Raw genomic sequence first — 23,263 nt, forward strand, 5'->3', positions numbered from 1 at the left:
GACTTCATACCTGACGCTTACTTTGTCCCCAAGAACGCATGAGCAGTTCCTGAGCCAAAGTCAGAGCTTCTGAGATAACCCACACTGTTCTGTTACCCATAAATCCAAACCCAGCAGGCTGTAACTGACCCCCAGCTGCTACATCTGCTCAGCACAGGGTTGCTCTGGGGGAGACTTCAGAGAGACCAGCCCAACCATGGCATTGCCACCTGCTGAGATGCACAACAAACCCCTCTTCTCTGCAGCAAAGCACTGATGTGAATTCAGAGCCAGAGTACATCATCATGGCACCTGGCACTTTGCTCCTCTGGGCAATGCACAGTTGTCATCACAATAACTGACATGCAAACTCGATCCTTGTTCAAAATTGGGAATGAAAGCCACATCACTCAGTCTCCAGGGAAGTAGAAGTGGTGGGGCTCATCAACTAGAACAGTGGTCTTAAATTCTGCAACACCAATTTAGAATTGCAAAACTTCAGCCAGTTTGAGTGATTTTGCTTTAGGTAAACTGCACAGTATCAACTGTCTTAAGACACTAGGCAAGTCTGAGTATTAATGTGTTTAAAAAATAAAAACACAAACCCAAGGTGAATCAAGTCTAATACACAAGGCATACATGGAACACCAAAAGTATAGCTGAAAAGTTAAACCGAGCACTTATGAACGCTTGTGGCTTTCTTGCATCTAATATTTCCTGTTCCTCAGCCTATAACATGCTGGCTGTATCTGCATTATGTGTTACAGCACTAAGCAGAAATAGGACATGTAAATTTACAAATGGATTTCACAGTTTCTCCCTGCTGCAGCAAGCCTGTAGGATTTAGGACCCCTATATCTCATTCCAAGTCCCACCCCAGTCTTACATGCACTCTCCTGCCCTTCTACACCCCTAACTTTGGAGTTCCCTTTTTCTTCCTGGCTCTTCCTTTGCGCTTTTCTCTACCTCACCCTCCTTTGTCTCATTCTTTGTTCACCCATTCACAAATCAGTTCACTCCCTCCCACACAGCTTTCTTTCATCTTCCCTGAAATTATTCCCAATCCCAGTTGTCTCCTTGAAACTACACTTCCCTGTCCTACACCCTCATTTCTTAGCTCTTTCTCTGAGGACTCTTCAGGCAGCTCATTTCAATTCTTTCCTTTGTATTAACACCCTCTCACAGTTCATCTTGTTCCCATTATCCTAGGCAGGTAGCTGACCCAAGAAGTCCTCTACCCGTCTCTAGCTGATTATAGCATTTCCCCTTCCTCCTATCCCCTTCTTGACAGGATAAAAGTCCCATTTCTCTCACTAGCATGCTCCTTAAGCCTGGTTCCCCTCTTTATTTACCTTGAACAGTTTTCTCCCCCACACTAATTGGGTGTCATAGGGCAGAAACACTGAACAAGCATGTGGAGAGAGTTCCTGCCCCACAGCACCCTTGCCAAAGCAGGCAGGAGCAGCATCAGCTGGGTGAACCCGACGTTATCACCAGGGAGAGCCCCAGGCTAGGAAGAACAAGCTCCTTTGCTCTGGTGGTTGACACACACTGACTGGGTGGCACCCGCAGCCAACAGACTCTCGAATATTCTCTAGTATTGAATCTCTGTGGACTTCATTATATTAACAATCTCCACTGAACACTTGCACATTCACATTTTAATGGCTTTCACTTGGTTAAATGTAGATGGGTTTTCATAGGTATCGTAAAAAAGCCTATGTTCCACATAAAGACTAACTACTGCCAAAGTACACCGAAAGATTTTATGAAATAGTTGTTGGAAGATTATAGCTCATTTTTTTTCCTCCCGAGAAACAATTAAACCACTTTGGCTGAAGTTTTCTCAAAATGCATTCAACCTGAGGCAGGTACTTGGGATGTAGTATTTCGGGTTATAAAAGAGACCCAGCTTTATGATTCTCAGAAAGGCCCTCTAACAACAAGTGCAAGGCTACGTTACTAATGGGTGATGGTAGCAGCAGTACCAAGGAATTTCAGTGTCACCACGGAATAACTATTGCAAACAACTAGAAATCGAAAACTGATCAAACCAAAGCAGACCAAGTTCTTCAACAAGATTTATACTAACATATAGGGGCAGTTTTTAGCCTTATGCTATTCCTCCAAACAAAAAAACTCTTAGAAGAAGCATTGTTTATATATTTACTCTCACTTCAAAATACAATTTTGAGGAAAACTAACAAAACAATTCTCCCAACTCTCATTTAAAAACAGGAAGGTAGATGTGAAAAACATCATGGAACACAAAAGAGTAAGTTCTCCTTGTGTATGAGAAGGCAAATGACTCATCTGTTTGAAGTTTTTATCACCATAGTGCTTCTGAGACATTTTCAGTAATAAGTTCATATAATGATGATACATCAAAGTAGTAGTTGACCAATTTGTTAGAATAGTAATAGGATGGGACAATTTAATCATAATAGGAAGAAAATTATTTAACCTATTAGTCCTAATGGTCAGTAAGTAGAACATCTCAATAAAAAACCTGAAACAGGTTTCCCTGTTTGACTGGTCACATGCAACATCCCAATCTTCCAGGAAGCTTTATTAAACTTCAAGAACGTTTTCATATTAAGTGCATTTTCTTACTGCTTCATGCTTCTGCTTCTTCAACTACCCTTCTCACTCCGTCCCAGATTTTCTTTCTACTTAATTATAACATTAACACTTTTATTTTTTTATTTTTTGCTTCACATTCTGTTATGGCAAACAGCGATGTCACCAGACAAGACCAATGACATCACAGAAGGAGGAGAAAAAGAATATTCTATTATATGATTTTTTCAGGAATTAAAACTCCTTTTACTTATTGTATATTTTATATAATGAAATTCCTTTTCATTAGAAAAACTTCATTAGAAGTTTTCATTAGAAGTTTTCATTAGACAGAAGTGAAACTTCTTTCACTATAAAAGGGAACATCATGAAATAGCTGACAAATGAAATAAACAGAATAATTTAACCCTTGATGTTACTAAGTCAGCACAAGGTAAAAGCTATCTCTAGATGCAGTGTTCTTTAGAACAGTGAGAGAAACACAACCTGAAAGAACTTTAGTTTGATTAGTGAACGCTCTGAAGTCCCTCTGATTATATTACATTATACCACAGATGAGTGAGGGAGAAATAAAAGCTAACAGATTAAGACCGCTGTAGTATTTCCAAAGGATGCATAAGCCCTCCCTTACTGTTCAGATTCTCTTATGTCATTGCTACATAAAAATTATTTATATAATATATTAACACTTTATCCCATCTCATTCTGTAATATAAATATTGTTCATTTTTATTCTCTTAGAAGAGGTTAAGCTTGGGCTGGATTACGTATTCTCTACCTGCACTTATTTTGTTTTCTTCTTCATTAAAAACACAGCAAGCAAATTCTTGCATTTTACTGCAAGAACTCATATTATCCTTTGAGATATCTATTAGTGTATCTGATTTGAAGAGATTAGATAAAAGTTGCACTAGACATAAGTTGCACCACCATCTACATCATTTCTCTCTTTTTCATCCCCTCCAGTAACCACTCATGATCCACCTGGATCATGCCAAAATAATAACAATTATTAAAACCAAATAAGAAAAGTAAAGAACCATTATGCTGCTGTTCATAAAGACTTGCAAACAAATAAATAATGACCTTCAGAGAGAGCATTCACTGTCTGTATACCATCAGCTATCCATGTCTTCTTTTGCTTTTTAATTATTAGAATATACATAAAGAATACATATATGGAAATGAATTACTATTTTTTTTCTCTGCTTAAACTTACAATAAGATAGTTATTATCACTTTGTAAAATGAAAGTACAAAACCCATAACGAAAAGAATTACATTACCTGTGATGAGGAAAAAACAAAATAGTTGGGAGACGGTCCGTCATAAATTCCCATGGAAGATCATTTCGAGTGATATCAATTCTGTTAAGAAACGATACACTGATGAAACAGGCAGACGAACAATCTTTTTTTCCTAAAACACCATTTTGGGGATTACAAAGAGGGAAATGCAAGTAGCTGTGAAAGTAAGTTTGAATGTGTTATGTTGAAAATATGTTGCACTAATGAGTCAGCAAAATTATTTGCCAATATACAAGATGATAAATCTCAGGTTAACAAATATCTACTAATTTTTGCCAGAAAAATATGTATAGTATTCCAACTGCTCTCTTGGCAATTAAAGTACACAATCACTCTCTATGTATACACCTTCCTTCTATGAAACAGGCAGACCTGCCTACGAACTTCAACGTGCTACTGAATTTTTTCTTATTCAGTAATTTGTTCCTCAGTACAACTCCACAAATGTTTTCCTTAAGTAACTAGTTTGGGGAATAAATTACTTTGCTTCTTCCAAGGACAAATACATTCTAAATTCTTCTAAAGCTCTACGTAGCAAGGAAAACAAGATTTTGTGAATGAAGCACTTGTTCAACTGCTTGTTATGTGTTTTTTCTTCTCTGCTTTTTTAGGTTTCCCTTGATTATAAATAGAATTCTTATTACAACAATTTTATTATTAAAAAAAACAAAACAAAACAAACAAAAAAAAACAGACAATCACATAAGTAACACTACAACAAAAATAGTGGACCAAACAACAGAACTTCCAAGTCAACAAAGAATGGGTGCATGTTTGAGAGTAGCATTATGTCTATGGGAACAAAGCAGCAATTATAAACAGGTAATAATTCCAGGTTTTTAACTAATTTTTCCCAATATATCTCATGCTGCCACCTGAAGTAAATTCAGTCAGAATAAAACAAGAAGGATGCAATCGGAGCAGAGATTGTAGGTATTGATGTATTATCAAATACATGACTAAGAATGTTTAAGTTGTACTGTAACATCAAAAGCCCTGGAAACGCTAAATAAAATCACGTAATATGTATCAATTATAAACATATACAAGTATATATAAAATACAGTTTTAAGCATGTGCATATATATATATATATATATATATATATATATATCAATTTCTCAAATACAGTACTACAGGATATAATTCTTTGCTACAAATAATCAGAAAGGTGAAAATGATTTTCTGCTGCTGTTTTACTGATTTACTTCCCAAAATTAGGGCACTTCATGAATAATCTCACTGATTAAAAATTCATTTTAACTGAACTGCAGAAATACCACAGTGAGATTGAAAACTACCAAATTTATACAGAGGAAAACCAAATGATGCATTCAAAGAAAAATGAAACATAACATTTACATCAAGTATTGCAAGAGTGTAGAGAGAAAAATGTAATTATTTTCTAGGCCAATGACCTCAATGAACTTGCATTATTGTAGAGAGATTAAATTAGAGTCTTTTTTACCTTGCCACAGTGAAATTATCTGGAGGCAGAAGCCGAGCAAGTTGAATAAAGATATGATTAAGAGAAGCACAGAATCCACACCACTGTGCATAATAGAGCAGCAAGACATTCTGGAAAATGAAATGGAGAAGAGTTTGATTACCTATTGTGGTTAATCTGTGGTAAAGAAGGACTAGTATTCACAACATTTAAATTCACTGGAACTCTTAAAACGTGAAAGGAAACTATATCTTAACGTTGACACACATCATAACCTATTTTCTGATGCCTTCTGTCTCCCAGGTTAACACAGACTTTCTTGGGGAATTCTCTTTCCATAAGGAAACAGAGAAAATACAGAGAATTATTTATTTCCCTTTAAATGACAATGCATCGAACTTTCTTACAATTCTCATGATTCTTCTGCAACCTTAAATTCTTATGTATCTTACAGCAACTGTACACTTTGTGGGGCTTTGGGGGAGAGAGGTGTAGGTGCCTAGCTAGCAAAGCAGGCATTAGGGTTGCTGGCAGCCAATTACTGCAGATGTATACATTTGCTGCAGTCCTCACACCCAAGGGATACTAATCCTGACCATCACATCTTTAAAGAAATCAGAGTAAATTAATTACTCTTCAACAAGACATCTTACATAAAACAATTTCATGGAATGCGATTGGAAAATTTTTTTTTTTTTTGCTGTGTGTTTTCAAATAACACTTCAGTTTTTAACACCGTTTCTTTTTTTTCCATTATGTCTGCTTTGCAATTGTTTAAATTTTTAAGTAAGTTTAAAAAACCTGTGATACATAGGAAAAAAAAAAAAAAAGTAGTATATTTATTTCCTTTCAGGTACGAAACCCAGAAATCAGAATGTTCCTTAGTGTTATCTCAAACCTGAATAAAGGAAACGGGAGTGGGGGAATCGAGTCAAGGACAAAGCACAGTTATAAAAAAGAGAAAGAAAAAAGAATGAGTCCCCTTCCTCAAAACTGTGAGCAACGATTTGCAAGGAATTCTTTCAGCAATGAGGTGTACCTTTTCACTTGAAAGCACAATATCATGAAAGGTGCTGGTAGTCACTTCAGTGATTACATGCTGTACGTGAAAATGGACTGAAGCGTCATCAACAAGATGCCTTTTCAAGGGGCTATAGAGAACGCTGAAGTTTTTTATGAAGTTCTCTGAAATGAAATTGATACATAAAGTTATTTCACAATTTTAGCAGTTTTTACTTTTGTGTTTTCTCTCAAATTATTCTGAATTCCAATTTAAAGTTGGTTTCAAGTCACCATTTGAGTTTAATAAGAACTCAAGTAACCACCACTGATGTGAAAACAATATAAAACTTCACTTTTTTTGTTTGCTCATTTCAGTCTTTTCATTTGCAATGCAGCTTCTTTAATCTTTAACTTTAATCTCACTTCTACTCCTGTTCAATGTACTATAATAACAATAATAATCTTTGCCTTCTAGTCTAACTATACACCTGGTCAGTCATAAACAGTATCCTCTCGCTATCTTTCATTTTATCTATACTTCATAAAAGTATTTGGTCCTCATATTAAAGGTTCTATTTAATTCCACACTTGTTTGCATTTACCATTTTTAATTACTTTCCCTATAATTCTTTTGCTTTAGACCAAAGACTGTGCTATTCCCATGCCAGTATGACTGGCCACCTTCTGTTCACCAGTGGCTGTCTTCATTCAACTTCCTCTTTAATAACAAGATATTCAACAGTAGTTGGTCTGTGCTAAAAATTTACAAGCTCCAAAACTACCTTCAGATATACCACTTGGAGCCTAGACCATGTTCTCTAAATCTCTGCAAGATACCACCTATATAAACATTTTCAATTTAGATAAATATTATCCTACGCACAGTAAAATAAGAATATTCAATAATCAAGCAAAAGATGCATCAAATACACTAAAAATAATTATTTTATCAAATAGAAATGTCTTATGCTGGTATTCCCAGTCCAAAAACTCAGACCAAGTAAAAACAGCACCTTTGTACATACATACAAAACACCAGATCATCATATTTATCTCTGAAATATAAAAGTAAATCTAATGCTCTTGGTATTTACTATTCAGCATTAATGAAACTCTCACCCCAGACCAAAATACAGCTTTCATACTTCCAGATCACCGGATTTTGAATGTGTATGCATGATTAAATAATAACTGAACAGACAGGACTAATTAAAAGACATGAAGACTCCTGAATTTTTAGAAACCATTTATAAAACCTGAAATCCGTATTTGTGTAAACACAAAATTTGTGTGTAAACTGGTGCTTACTGAAATACAGTAAAATAAAAAAATAAATAAAGAAACCACATGAATCCTTGACAAAATATTTGGGAGAAAAAAGTTTCTGGATGTTCAAATAACTCAGAAGAGAGATCTACTGAGTGCTACTCAGCAGACCAACCCTTGTCATGCTCAGGAAATCCTGTGAACGGAAAATACTTTGAAAAAAGTACTGGAAGCACAAAGGGAAGCAAATTTATTATCTCCTCACCCAAATCTTAATTTCTCCTAAGCATCCATTTATGGGCCCCAACTTTTTTTTTCTCCATAATGCTTTTTGGGGCAGGGGGGATGGAAAAAGGATACAGTGCTGGGTGGGAACCTTAAGAACAAATGGCCATGTTCTGATTATGTTGTGCATACTTTTGTTTGAACTTACATATTTATTGGCAAAATACAAATGTAATTTAATGCTGTAAGAATTATACTGATGAACTCTCTTGAACAGTTTAATACTATGTTCACCTGAATTTATTTCCATGTTTACTTGCACTTCTAAAATTAAAAAGCCCTGAATTTTTTAAAAGTTGACTCAGTTTTGCACATCATCATGGCAGGTAAATGTACGTGGTTAGGCACCTTGCATCTTACCCAAGTAATTTGGGAATAAAATCAGAACTGTGAACACGGTCTTTTTTTCCTGAATACAACTGCCTTTTTTTCCCCCCTCCTCCCCAGTTCAGCCAGGAAATAAAGTATTGACAGATTTAAACAAAAGCAATTGATAGCTGTATCTGACGACACACATGCTTTTCAACATACATTTAAAACAATTTCTAAGTCTGAGGACAAGAGGAAGGGCTAGTCTCTGCAGGTAAGTGGGCAGTATCTCATGAAATTCTGGGAAATTTTAGTACATGGAGCAGTTGAACAAAAACCAATATATAAGTGTCTTCTCTAATATCAAATGTGTTAAGATGTACAGTGATTTTTTTTCCACTAGCGCATTAGTTTAGATTTTACTGATTCCTTCAATGTATCGGGCAGTCAAGAGTCACACATTTCAATGTTCACTTCACTTAAAGCAGGTTACTTTTGGTAAGTGAAATTTGGTTCTTATACCATCTAGAAATACATACTACTGCTCAGTCAACTACTAAATAGATTAGAATAGAATAAGTAAAGGTTAACAATGTTGACTATAGTCTCACTTCATAAGCAGTCATTTTCAGAATGGCATTAAGTCTTCCACTCATGAGCTTAGTTGCAAACTTGTTTTTCTTATTTCAAGCGTTTGTATAATAGATACCATACCCAGGGTAGATCCAATAAGAGACTGATTTTGATCCAGGACATAGTGCACTTCTTCTTTCAAGTCAACAATGGCAGCAAATTCCTTAAGATGAGTAGATCTCGATGCTCCTAGTCTCTCTGCATATATCCAAAAAAGATTTGAATCCAGCAGATAGAGATTCAAGGTTTTGTTGGTCCTGCAGCTCAGACCAGTAATGTTAGTGCCACTAATATGAAGGTCAGGAATAAAACAATTCCTATCCTCAATGTGAGGAATAGAATTCTGGATGTCATCTTTACCTTTCTTCCCATGGGAAGAAAACGCTACTTTAGGGGTCTGAAAGATGGTCTTCTCAGAACTAATGAAACTTAAAAAATGCCTATTTACTGTCCTGCAACATGCAGTGTAATAGTTAAAGGGACTGTAGAAACTTAAGAAATTGCTGCATTCTATGGTATTTGATATAACTTGAAAAAAGGTATGCTCCTGGAGGTAGAAAGAGTCCAAAGCTGCTTCTATCTCAAAAAAGTTACAGTGTGGCACGTTGACTGTATTTGGTTTGACACCAAGGGTCTGGTTAATGCAAAGCTCACAGACATTGTGAGTTCTTGAGATCGAATGCCACTGTGGAAGCACCACTGTGTTACAGCACGGGTACGTGGTTATGGAGAACGTTTCTGCCGATTTCGTATGTGCATCTGGAACAGAGGAATCAAAAGCTGGTGAATCACTGTCCCCCACGTGCTGGGGACCTGGTTCAGCCTCTTGGCTTTTGTTACAGTTGTGGTATTCCAAGGCCACTTTGGTAATCTACATGGGGAAAAAAGAAAAAAAAAAACAAAAAGCAAGATTAACTGCACATAGTTCACTCAAATGCGGTTATCTGTTATAGGTTTAACAACGTATTATGCATTTTTTAAATAGAATTTCAGAAACAAAATTGATTATACTCTTCTCAGGCCTTCTTACAAAACAATTACAGGAGGCTTTGACTTGATAACAAAGTTAGGTGTTCAGTATGTAAGAATTAAATGTACAGAACTACAAAAATCCAATTTAAAATATTTTCAGTCCATGACATTGATCTCAAGGTGTCTTTATATCATATTTATCACAGTTCTGTAATGCTACATTTTAAGGTTAAATCCCACCACTCGAAGCATTAATTGGTACAGGTTCCTGAATTTCCCTTTTTTTCCAGTATGAGGAGAAATTTATTTATTTTAAAGCAATCCCATGTGAAAAGAATATAAAGATTCTTCCTGGTATAGGCAGCGCACAAGTTTGGTAACTATCACTGCCAGAGTTGAAGCAATGTTGGTATTGACCCAGCCACAACATACAGTTGTAACTCTCCAGGTGTGCTTTGCACACAGTAACATGCAACTTATCGGTGGGGCGAAGCCTGCCATTCAGTGCAAGTGTTCCTGTGCTGCATCATTTTCTTTTTTATAACCAAGGGGGAACGGGCAGCAAAAAGGCACTCATATAGACCAAAGAAAGAATTTTCCTCTCTAGGAGATAAACAACAGAACATACAAGAAGGGAAAAAGGAGCAAGTTTTCTCTCACCCTCATCTATCATATTAAATATAATCCAAATACAGAACATGCACACACTGCGCACACAAGAACATTTTGATAGGAAACCTATTTATCAAACGCGTGTTGGTTACCTCCAGGAGGGCTGCTTTGTAACACGATCATCAGTATTAACATGTAGACTTCAGCAACAGTTTCTGTTAGTCTTTAGGAACTCACTGTCAGGTATTTTTGTCCTGAAAGCATATACTTGACCCCTCATACTAAAATCTAGCCTGGAGATTTTGACTACCTATACAGAGAAACTTGAGCAGTGATTATGAACAGAAAAACTGATTTGTAATAGGAAATCCCATTTCAGTGAGCTATTACCAGAAAAAAAAATTTGCTCTGAGAGTGTTCAACATGCAACTTGACAGCCTTGTTCTGTGAGACTGCCTTACAGTCAAGTGGTTTCAAAGCTTGATGAAACTCACTCCTGACGGTTACAATAAACATCTCTTCCTACAGTTAAAATAAAAAAAAAAAAAGTTCAATAATATCTCTCTATTGAAGTGAAGCAATACAACATGAACCAGAATAAACTTTATCTCCTTCCACATGTTGATATAAGTAGATACTCTTTTCAGTAGGACGAAATCTGATACAGAACATCTTATGCTACACGATTTAATCTAAATAAATGCCACCTGTTACTACAATGCTTATGCTGTGACAAGCATCACTGAATTAGGTTTGCCAAAATAAGACAGATTAATATAAGAATAATTGCAGTTCTTTTCCAGTCTTTCCTCAAAGATTTCCTCATACCGTATCTTGTAGCTGACTAGGTTTTATTGTCTATGTCTAGTTTGACTAGATGTTGTACCACAAGTGATTTTCTTTTTTCTCCTCATTGCTTCAGACACTGCAATATTAATAAGGTCTCCTTGTGGAAACCACACATTCCAGAACAGAGGTGCTCTGTACCCTAGTCAGCGTTGCCTCCAAACCTTTGCCCCACTTTTCATCTTCCACAAATGCTTGTTTCTTACTGCTATGCAATCACCAATGTGATGTGCAGCTGTGTGACATACTAAATGGGACAATGGGTTCCAGCTGAAAAATAACCCAGGGGGAAAAAAATTCAGGCAAGTTAGTTTCCATAACTGCATAGCTACATAGCTACACAAACTCCTGTCCTGTACAGTTCAAAAATGGGAATAATGGCAGAGAAAGAAAACTAGAAGGAAACTAAAGAACACACACAGGATATAAAAACCATATTAGCTCTGACTATTTTCTCAGTTGGGCAGTTGGGCTAGATTTCAAATAATAGTGTCTGGTTTAATTAAAGGACTGTATTTCCCTATGTAATCACCTTTAGGGAAAAAAGAAGATGAGGAGAAATAGAATGGGGTGGACAAAACACAAGTTCTGCAACACTCAAAAACATTCTCTGTCTTTATTTGAATTAAGTCAGCTTCACCAGAAGACCAAAGATCTGCCCGTTTCTCACAGCACTCACTCAAAACGAAAAAAGTTAAGTCCTTGTTCTCAACAACTGTTGACAGGAGACAAAGGCATACTGTGTGGGGTGCAAACTAACATGCAGAATTCATCATAAAATGGATTAAGAAAATGTGTTTTTAAAGAAAATTGAATACTTGGAGCAGTGAAATAAAATCCCTTACCTGTCACCCAGAAAGAGGATTTTTGGACACTGAAATACCCATAACAGGAATGTCACAGGCAGCTTGTACTACTAATGCTTATTGCTCTGCTTCACGTGCCTTTTTAAAATGCTGGCAAGTAGCAGTCTCAAGAGTTAGTCCATTTGGACGAGGGAAAAGCTCTCTGTCTAAATGCATGCCATGAGGAAGAACTGACAGGCAGCAGATACTTCGCTAGCCCACCTCTCCTTTAGAAGCAGTTAGGCAAGAGTCTTTGGGACCTACTGTGGAGCAATTTGACCGATTGCTACTACACGAACAAAAGAGCAAAACCAAAAAAAAAAAAAAAAAAAAGATGAAAGAATCTGAGTTAATTTGAGCCACACAAAGGAGAGAAATCTGAATGGGAAGTATTCTCTACCAATTCCAGAAAACATCTCTAATTAAAAGTAAAGTGATTTCTAGTACCAGATGTCCAAATATAATTTTATTACTATGACGATCAGCTTTGAACCTTGAACCGGCACTATGCTACATAAATGATCCTATTACTGTTACTTGACACAGCAAGAAACAGGCCTATCATCCTTAACAGAGCAGATTAACAAAGGATATAAATATGAAGTTTAATATAGAGAAAAAGTATACAGATTTCCAACCCCTCATTATACCAAGAGCTAATTCAGGATTTATAGGCTCATGTTCCTATCTAACATCCTCTATGTTCACAGAAGGCAATTTCCATTTCTCAGAAACATCAAATGTATACAGTTATGAAACACGTATGCCTCAAATCACTGATTTTTCTCTCCGTAACAGTTCAGCTCTGTATCTTTTTATATTAAAGTCCAAGAAGACCTGAACAGAAAATTTAAAGTAATTCAAGATATGTCATATCCAATCTGTACCACAACGCACAACATAAAAATAGTTCTTGTCAACAAGTCTGAGCACAGTTTACCCCAACAGCACTGCTCCCATGCTGGGTACTGTACTGTAGCAGGGCAATTTGTCTCAGAATCCTGCCTAGAGTTCTCAAGTTCTAGCATTTTTTGAAGTTAAAAACTGAAGTTATTTCACTTACTTCATCTAAGAGAGGATGAATTTCTGCTAAGGGATTGTAAGGTATAAATATGAGCAGTGCTGGTCCTTTCTTCAGCTCATTGTTTAGAAGAAGACTTTTTCCACCATGAGGTCTCAGCCAGCGTATGAGCATCTCTCGATTTTCTAGAGCCCACTTGCAAATATTCTCAGCTGTATAGTTCATGTCATCATTTGGATAGACCTTGAAAAGGGAAAAAATAATTATTTGTTTTCACTTACTAAAACATTGTTTACTAATGAATGCAGTTCTCAAATATAGCATGCTTTATTACTGTATTGCCTAAAACACTCTTTTTCAATTTAATGACACTATTCAGCATGCTTCAGCATTTCATACATCCTTTCCCTTGTGGTAATCTTTCCAATTTCTCACAGATAGACACACAATCTTTTAGGCAATGAGACTTCTACCAGGCAAACTCCTTCTTTCACTACAACTTCATAATCTTTACTTTTCTCACTAGTATAAATTCTCTTTATAAAGAGAAAGAGCTCAATCTCTAAGTCACTATCACCACATATCTTGATTTATAGCAAAGACCCCAACATCAAGACTGCATTAAAAATGGATATATCATTTTTTATTACTGAATGTGGTGGAAAATGCGTAAGAAAATTGGATTACGGCTTCTAGGGTCATTTTCATGAATTAAGACAAGCATATCTTAAATCATTTGCAAAGACAACACTATTTTTATGCATTTAACAATAACTTTAGAAAAAAATGTTTTCCATAATCTCAATTGAATAAAATACATATTACAATACTTGTCTTCACATAGTTTCCACTCATATTAGCAGTGTGAATAGACAAGGTTTCTATGCCAAATAGCAATTCTGAAATTATTTGCAGTCTTAGTCCTCACAAAACATGAGACACGTGAGTTTAAAGTTGCAATAAGCTTTCAATTCATTTAAGTAGTTTTTCACATCAGTGTTATGTCATACCTTTCAATCTAAATGCAAGTTTTCACTATACCTTGTATCTCTCCTACAAAATCTCTTCGGTCATATCCTCATTCAAGTAGCTCTCTAACTCCTACCCACTGAAAAAGTAGAAACTTTAGGAAAAAGTCTCCATACAGTCACTTCTAAGGCGTTTGGGCTTTTTAGGTTTTGTTTTGACAGAGAGGATCAACTTGACCTTCCCACGTTATTATAATGTTCCCAATGGTGTCTGGAAACGTAAGTCAACTTATTACAGAATGCCAAATACCTTGTGAATTTAAACTTTGTTAATGAATTATACACACCTTAATAAATTAAAAGCCTGTGTATTACAGTTTTTGAAATATTTCTCAGATAAATACAGATACTACATTTAGATAAGAAAATCATTTTATTCTACCACTTTCCACTTTGTGGAACACCCATTTATTTTACATTTGTCCGTGTGACATCACGATCGTAGTGCAACAAGAGTTTCAATCTCCAGGTGTTGTCTCAGAGTTACTACAACATAAATGTAATACTCACGAGAGATTTGTTGACATGTCTGTGCAAATACACGCTGCCTGAATGCACCAGTGAGATCTCCTCTGCAACATGTTTATCTGTGATCACTCCAAAGCGTATTGTTCCAAGGTAATCTTAAAGGGCAAATTTTCAGTTTTTAAATACAATTATACACACTGAACTTCTCTCCTGAAAGTCTTAGAAGAATACAGATCTTATGTTTAAAATGCAACAACACCATCTCCCTTCAAAACAAAACACAGAAGGATGCTGTGTAAAGGCACAAAAAATCTTACTGAATAGCAACTGCCAGTATTAGTGATGAAGTGAGGCAGAAGAAACACAAGAGCAGGCAATGAGAACAAACATGTTTCTCTTCTGCACTCAAGATACAGAGAACATTAACCTGCAGTGTCCAATTCCTTGATTTGCTTATTAAATACAAAACCTGGTATCACAGATGCATCTTGCTATGTTACAGCATCTCAAAATCCCAATACATATAAACAAAAGGTAAGAATATTAACTGATACATATGATGTATATTATTTGCAGTAAATATGCATCATTTAAACACCTATTTTAATATTTCTAGATTTATAAAAGTGCAGGCAGGGCAGAACGCTTCTCACATTTATATTGTAAAGAACTATCCCAACACAAAAATGGGGAAATTACAAAACAAAATATAGGAGATTAGGCTTTATATCATACACCAAGTCAGTAGCAAAGTAAAAATCAGGAGAATTGTATCAATTTACTTCATTTGCTGACAGAAATATCCTTAAAATGGGCTAATCTTAACTTTGAGAAAGTTGCATCCAGAATTTATGACAAAAGAATTGCTACCGTAAAATTAATGTTCTTAAGATAATATTAAGATAACAAGTATCATAAACTTCTTAAGGAAGTTTGAATTTCTGTGAAATCCCCATTAGAAGAGAAACTAGCAGCTTTCTGCTTATTTTAAATAGTTTTGATGAACAATGTACTGCTGTGTCACTACTGACTCATTCAAGACCATTTATTTTCAAAAATCTGTAAGCAATCAGGGTCTGCAAGTACATTCAGTGAAGTTTAAAAATGGGACTTGAGAAAAGGAAAAGCACATTAAGAATAGTGCACGTTACAATACCACGTTATGACCTGATTAAAGAGCACCACAGTACGTTAAAATTTTTCTTTTTAAGTAGTATTTTGATTTAATGGAATGTGGCTTGGTAATTTACAGAAAACCTCAGAACAGATTCCTCTCTGAGAGCAGTGCATCATGAAGATATTCTTCTGAACACAGACGACAAATTCTCACTAACCTGAGTTGAAAAATAGCACTTAGAAGAGCAAAGTAACCCAGAAACGCATTCAGCTCTCCAGTGTCACGAAAGAATAATAGCTACTAATAAAAGCATATAAAATCTATGCCTGGAATTTACCATCAGCAGAACAAATGTATATTGTATACTTACTGTACAGAGATATTACTAACAGCATGGTGCTGGTGATCAGTAAGTAGATGACAAAAAAAAAATAGAAGTGTTGCTGCCTGTTATCAACTACCCAGATTTTACAAAAGAAACGGTCCACTGCAGTCTCTGATGCATCAAAACCCACAAGTTCATCAGATGGAAATACTCAAAGGCTGGCTAAGCATACTGACACACATGGAAGGCATTATTCCTCCATTATGAATTGCCAGTCCACCATTTGTAGTGGCTTTTAAAACCACTGCTGCAGTGGGGAATTGATTCTCTATAATTTTATTTCAAATAAATGTATTCAGAATAAAAGAGCTGAGTGATCGATATCGGGTTATTAATTAGCTAAATGGGTATAATAAGCCTGTTCCTCACAGCCTTTTAGTCAAGCTCGCATAGTTTTTAGGAGCACCTTACACCTTTGTATAGAAGATTTAGTGCACAATACTGATGTTTTAAGAAACACTTATGATAGCCCAAAATAAAACCTCTAAGAGTTATGAAAACTACACATATTGTATTAAGTGCACTTATTTTCCGTACATATGCAGTCACCCCTCTGAACCTGCCTTTTCAGTTGTTGCACAGGATACTCTTGAATTCAAATTAGTTAAGTGCTAGTCTGATTGTATCGATGCATCTGTTACAGCTACACCTTTAGTTTTCTGAAAAAAGTGTATCTTAACATATCCTTGAATAACAGACTGTCATATACTTTAATTCCACGATGGCCGATCACAAAATATACAATACACCTTTAATATAAGCCGTCTTTGCATAGTAATAAAAGATAGTTTCATAATTAGATCAACACTCAAAAGGGACTAAATTTCAAGTTATAAAATATTGTAAAGAACTACTGAAGTCCATATGCATAAATTGTTCGCAGATGCCTTATATTTTTGAAGATGAAGCTTTTACCTTTCTTTAATGAATGTAAAGCTGACGTAAAGAAGGTTAAATAACCAGGAGGCTGAGGCGAAGCATTGAACTCAAAATATCCTATAACTCCAGGCTGAAAGAATAAAAATTAGAGTTAGCCAATCTGTTTTCAAGTACACACATAAGGGAAATTGCAATTAGTTACCTACAGTAAAACATAACATTATAAAAAGACAACAAAACAATATTTACTGAAGAACAGTCATTTTATGCTGTAAGAAAATCTTAACATCAAAAAATTGTTTGGAAATCAGTTCTAAAGTTGTCGTTCAAATGCTACGTACCACGAGAGAAGGGTTTTATGACTATAGAGGAATGAGTTTCAAGCTGCATATTTGCCATGTTAGCTATTAAAATTCTCTAAAAACAATTAATATTTGCTTTGAAATTAATTTGAGAGTCATAAGAACCATAATCATCATAAAGACTTTTCTCAGAATTGAAATATCAAATATGATTTTTCAAACTATCAAGAACTTAACATTTTAATTATTTACTATGTTGCATGCAATTAGCAATTACATATGAATTTACACTTTTTTTTTTTGAGTGAATACTTGAACTGCTGAGCCAACTTAACATCCTATCATTAAGTTATCAGTCATAGTAAATTCTTTCATTATGTTGTTCACGAGATATAGAGAACAGCTGCACAAAAACAAAGAGACCCATATCCCACCTGCACATCCATAAATAAGAACAGAGCTTCAAATTGCCAGACAATTCAAAATTCTCAGCTCTAAATAGGCCTCATGTCTTTGTCAGGTACCAAGCCTGAATGGCATCCAATTAAATTCAGGAAGAGAATCTAGGAGAAGCTGATGTGGAACAGACAGAAGAATAGACTCCTGCTCCAGAATTTCAAATAAGTTTTGGTTTTAATAGATTATATTCTGCAAAACTTAACACTTATTATCAATCACTTTTTTTTTTTTTTACTCACCACTCAAATTGATCTAATAGACTTTCAGGACTCAATGGGATTTGGTTATTCTGTGTTATTTGTTTCCCAGTTCCACCAGTGCATATAGAGAAAGCATTTGATGCACAGAGCAAGAGCACAGGTATCAACCCGGAACAAACGATTCTAGACTCACTGATCACCCATTTATGTGGCAAAAGCCTTCCCACCTACATATTTTATTTGATATTTTATAAAATGCTTTAATTATTTGTTTATTTAACTTTTACATATAAAAATTTAGTTTTAAAACATGGACATATGTTTTGCCTATTACTGCTATTAGTAATATTATCTTGGGATATTTCACCAATAAAAATGTCTCCCATTCCAACTACTGACCTGTTCTTTCAGGCAGGAATTGTCCTGTCAGAAAGTGAATGTTAAACACACGACCCTTGCTCATAAAGATTCCTTATGAAGTACCCCAAGACAATTAACAACAATAAAAATGAGGTAGAACAATTAGGCAAATTTACCCAATAACAGTTGTCAAGAAGAAAATAAAAATATAAATAAAAGTAGAAAAAATACAGCAATAACGGCATTCATTGTAATTACTTTGTTTTTAAAAAAATCTTTCCTAATATCAAATTAAGTAAAAAAAAAAAAATCTCATAAAAACTTTTAAAGCCTTCAAGTAAACAAAAATAAGGGGGCAGATAACTATTAAAGAGTCATAGCTTCCTATTTCCTAGGACCATTTTTCAATACCATTACTCTAAGAAGCAAACCTATGGCACCACCCAGTGAATGAAAGAGAAGTCAAAATTGACAAAACGTGAAAGGGGCAGATCTAGAAACATTTATAAAACTATTTTAAATGGTGAGGCTCTGATTCTGACTGCTAGCTGCGTTATCCACGGAGGCTTAAGATTTGTAAGCACTGCCTGAAGAATGTGCTGCCACAAGTCATTTTTATAAAACGTTTCTTCAATAAGAAGAAACTATACAGGAAGAATATATGCCTTATGTAGGTAACTCATGCTATGTGCCTAATCAGTAACCTGTTTAACTAATGCCCTTTAAACGATCATCCAACGACAGTGGAATAGTGTCGATACGTTTCAAAATTGAAAACTCATTAATATCATCTCCTAAATGAAGTTCATATATGAGAATACGGAATTATTAATTGTAGTGCAGCCTATTTCTTGATGGGTCTCTGGTTGGATCGTGTCTATTTCAGACTTATGCTGACATGCAATTCCTGCCTCAGCTTATCTGTGAACACAGGAAAGAACACAGGAAGAGGCAATGAAAAATGTCATCTTTGGAGGAACAGAAGAACCCATACTACAAATTCTATACTGTAGAAATGCAAAGAAACAGTTGTATTGACTGCTATTAGATGAATGAACTTGGTAAAAGCTTGTTCATTTCCTAATGATGTTAGTGATATTATGCAGCCAGGACAGAAATCAAATGGTCACCTCATCATTTAACATCAGCACCACACACAAGAGCAAAGTCAAATCCATGTCTGGGTCAGACCCGACATGGTGATTAACGCTCAGGAAGCATTTCTACACACGTGGAGCACAGAAGCAAGCTGACACCAAGCTAAGACACACCAGCTATCTCCCAGAGAGGCAGCCTCTTTCCCTCTCTCTCCCCATGCCAGAAAGTGACATGCTCCCTGGGCACGTTTAATTCTCACAGCTCAGTGAAGCTTTCTGTCCAACTGCAAAAGCAGCAAGGTTTCTTCCTCTGTGCCTCAGAAGGAAGCGGCCATTTCTAGTAGCTGGGATAGTCAGATGAGGAATTAGACGTGCCAGTTTGGATTCAAATGAAGCCACCACATCTCTGCAGCTAATAAAACACAAGGAGTCTGAGTACGTGTTCTAACAGGCACCTGCAATGATGGTAGGAACCTCATATCTTTCTCCTGATGTAACTTAAACCTTCCCATACATTCCACAATTGTAAGCACTTTCCAAATGGGATGTTTTTCCTTTACTCTCAAAAAACAATTTCTAATTTTTATCCAATTTTAATTGTGCACTAGTATCATCCCACAAACAATAAAAAAAACTAATCAACATCAGAAAATGCAGAATCTCAACTTTCAAGTCAACATTTTTCGTAGTGCTTCAGCGCCCTCTTGTGTCATCAACATGTTCATCGCTTGGTTGGGGAACAGACACACCAGAAAAATGACGCCACTTGCTCTTTTTTTTTTTAGCTGGATTGTGTTCATCAACATTTCTTAGAAATAAAAATATGCTAATTAAAAATTTAATACAAGATAAACTGCTAGATTGCAGTATCTCTTGATATGCTTTAACTTACAAAAAATGATGTAAATGTTTAATTTGATACCTTCACAGGCCTTTCTAGTTCAAGCATGTTAACATGCGTAATGGATTTCAGCACCTGACTGAGCGTGGGTAGAGCTCCTGATTTGCCTTGCTAGACCCTTTTTCTGTCAAAAACTGACCACTGGAATTTGAGCACATGATTAAAGCATAAAAAGCTTTACAGATTAAATGGAAAAGGACAATCCCAAGCTTAAAGTCCCAGCTATCAGTAAATTGACAGTCAATAATAAAGTGCCCTTGGAAACAAGATAAGCACAGCAATACGTTAGCATGGAAACACATGCTGAGCAGACCTCCTACTCAACATGACACTTTGCGTATGAATCACTCACCTACTAATAACTTATCAACTTATTGTGTACTCCAAATTCTACATAGTGCTATCCTTGGACAGAAAATATAGGAGACCTTACTACCAGTAGGTCTTAAAAAGCAGATATGGCAGAAGTAGAACGAAACAGCCAAGAACAGGCACTGGTTCAGTGCAGTCAGGATCAGCTTCAAAAGCATCCTTTCTGCACCAGGGCCGGGGCAATCCTGGACATGAGTACAGACTGGGAGAGGAACTCACCGAGAGCAGCCCTGCAGAGAAGGACTTGGGGGTTCTGGTGGATGAAAAGCTCAACATGAGCCAGCAGTGCCTGCTTGCAGCCCAGAAGGGCAACTCCGTCATGGGCTGCATCAACAGAGGAGTGGCCGGCAGGTCAAGGGAGGGGACTGTCCCCCTCTGCTCTGCCCTGGTGAGGTCCCACCTGGAGTCCTGCGACCAGGTTTGGGGCTCCCAGCACAAGCAAGATGTGGGGCTGTTAGAGCAGGTTCAGAGGAGGGCCACAAAGATGATCAAGGGGCTGGAGCACCTCTCCTGGAAAGAGAGGCTGATGGAGCTGGGGCTGTTCAGCCTGAAGAGAAGACTCCAGGGGGACCTCATTGCAGCTTTTCAATACCTAAAAGGGGCTTATGAAAAAAGAGGGAGAGCAACTTACTGCTCGGTCAGATAATGACAGGACAAGGAAGAATGGTTTTAAACTAAAAGAGAGGACAGTTAAATCAGATGGTAGGAAGAAATTCTTCCCTCTGAGGGTGGTGAGGCCCTGACCCAGGCTGCCCAGAGAAGCTGTGGGTGCCCCATCCCTGGAGGTGTTCAAGGCCAGGCTGGATGGGGCCCTCGGCACCTTGATGCAGTGAGAGGTGTCCCTGCCCACGACAGACGGGGGGAACTGGGTGGGTTTTAAGGTCCCTTCCAACCCAACCCATTCTATGATTGACAGAGGTTTTCAAGTGAAAAGCAAATATCCCGAACCTAAGTCTGCAGAACCTATTTTCTAGCAGAACACACGACTGAAGATTAGATACTAATGACAAATCTTTCAGAAACTATTGTGAACTCCAAATTAGCTTTTCAGTGAAGAAATAACAAAGAAGAGATCAAGCAGCAGAGACTGATCAGAATGTCCCAATGATCTACTTCCAGTCCTCTGTCCTTTCCCTTCTGCTGAAAACTAGCCCTTTCTATATACAAAATATCAAACTCAAAGCAAGACAGTAGCCAAGAAAATAGGCTCTCAAAATAGCAATTAGTTCATGTCATGCATGCATTTCCTGTAATCTAGTCAGATTCCTCTGACTTTCTCACTTTTTAAACACAGGAATTACCTCCTGGGTTGTATCTTCTCCTACAAAAGGTATGAAGTTCTTCAACTTGCTTGGAAACCATTAGAAAATATTCACATTTCTAACTGTTTAAAATAATGAAACAAAATGTCTATTTCTGTTTTAAAATATATTTTTCCTTTGTGCCTAGGTTCCTTTTTCCATCCATCTTCCTACACAATTCTCTATTTCTTGGTCTTCTCTGTATCCCAGCTGCTGCTCATTAAGTACTCACTCTTCTCACTGCGCTCAGTGGACTTGCGCTAGCATGTGTCTTGTTGTACTGGGTCTGGCTGGGATGTTAACTTTCCCTGCAGCAGCCCATACAGTGCTGTGCTCTGCACTTGTAGCTAGAGCAGCAGTGGTATCACACCAGCGTTGTGTCTGCTGCTGAGCAGTGCTGGCACAGCATCAGGACTCTTTCTAACCCTCCTAGGGGGTGGGCAAAAAAGTGAGAAAGAAACATCACCAGGGCAGCTGACCTAAACCAACCAAAGGGATATTCCATACCATATGATGTCACACTCAGCAATAAGAGGTGGAAAAAGGAAGAAGAGGGGAGGGGTGGGCTCTTGTTGCGAAAACGTCTGTCCTGCTGAACACTGGCTACATGTGTTGAGGCCCTGCTTCACGGACGTGGTCAAGCATTGCTCACTTGTGGGAAGTAGAGAGTAATTTCTTTCCTCTGCACTTCCACACAGCCTTTACTTGTTTTGTTTTTTCCCTTTCCCCCTCCCTTTTCCCCTTTCCCTTTTTTCCCTTTAGTTAAATAGTTTAATTAACAATAATCCTTCCTTAATAATTATGTTTCCCCTTTAATTAAATTATCCTTATCTCAACCCGTAAGTTGTTCTTTCCTTTACTTCTTCCCCTCCTCTTCTAAGGAGGGGGAGTGAGAGAGCGGTTGTGGTGGAGTTCAGCAGCCTAGCACGTTAAAACCACCACACTTGTTCCCTGAACGGATCTTACAAACACAGCAGGCACCCCATGCACCCTTCCCCCCCTTTGGCTTAACTTTAGAGAGGCAAGACACTGGGTACCGAGGGCCACCAGCTGGGGAATAACCTCAGCCTCAAATGAGTGCAGGGCATCACACCAGCTCAGAAAACTCACAGTTCTTTCAAGGAAAAAGAACAAATAAATACTGAATGTAGAGACTGGGAACTTGGAGCCACAGAATTAAAGCACAGGAAGCAAGGAAGTTTGAACATAGCCTGTAAATACATATAGACATTCAATTGTTAAGCAGTATTTCAGAAAAAAAAAAAAAGGTTTCCCACCATAGATTTCTTA

General features: G+C 36.8%; 1 protein-coding gene across 2 annotated transcripts in view; it reads right to left on the bottom strand.

Moving 5' to 3' along the window:
* Nucleotides 1-23,263, bottom strand: part of TXNDC11 (thioredoxin domain containing 11) — a 35,950-nt gene that overhangs the window by 3,191 nt on the left and 9,496 nt on the right. For both annotated transcript variants that reach the window (XM_035549055.2, XM_035549054.2), the window contains 7 exons: nt 17,018-17,111; nt 14,643-14,755; nt 13,147-13,347; nt 8,890-9,679; nt 6,353-6,498; nt 5,335-5,444; nt 3,846-3,926 (listed from right to left, as the gene is read on the bottom strand). In XM_035549055.2, coding sequence (XP_035404948.1) covers nt 3,846-3,926; nt 5,335-5,444; nt 6,353-6,498; nt 8,890-9,679; nt 13,147-13,347; nt 14,643-14,755; nt 17,018-17,111 — 1,535 coding nt within the window. The remainder of the gene's footprint in view (nt 1-3,845; nt 3,927-5,334; nt 5,445-6,352; nt 6,499-8,889; nt 9,680-13,146; nt 13,348-14,642; nt 14,756-17,017; nt 17,112-23,263) is intronic.

This window comes from Cygnus atratus, chromosome 15 (genome assembly GCF_013377495.2).
Source record: "Cygnus atratus isolate AKBS03 ecotype Queensland, Australia chromosome 15, CAtr_DNAZoo_HiC_assembly, whole genome shotgun sequence".
NCBI lineage: Eukaryota > Metazoa > Chordata > Aves > Anseriformes > Anatidae > Cygnus > Cygnus atratus.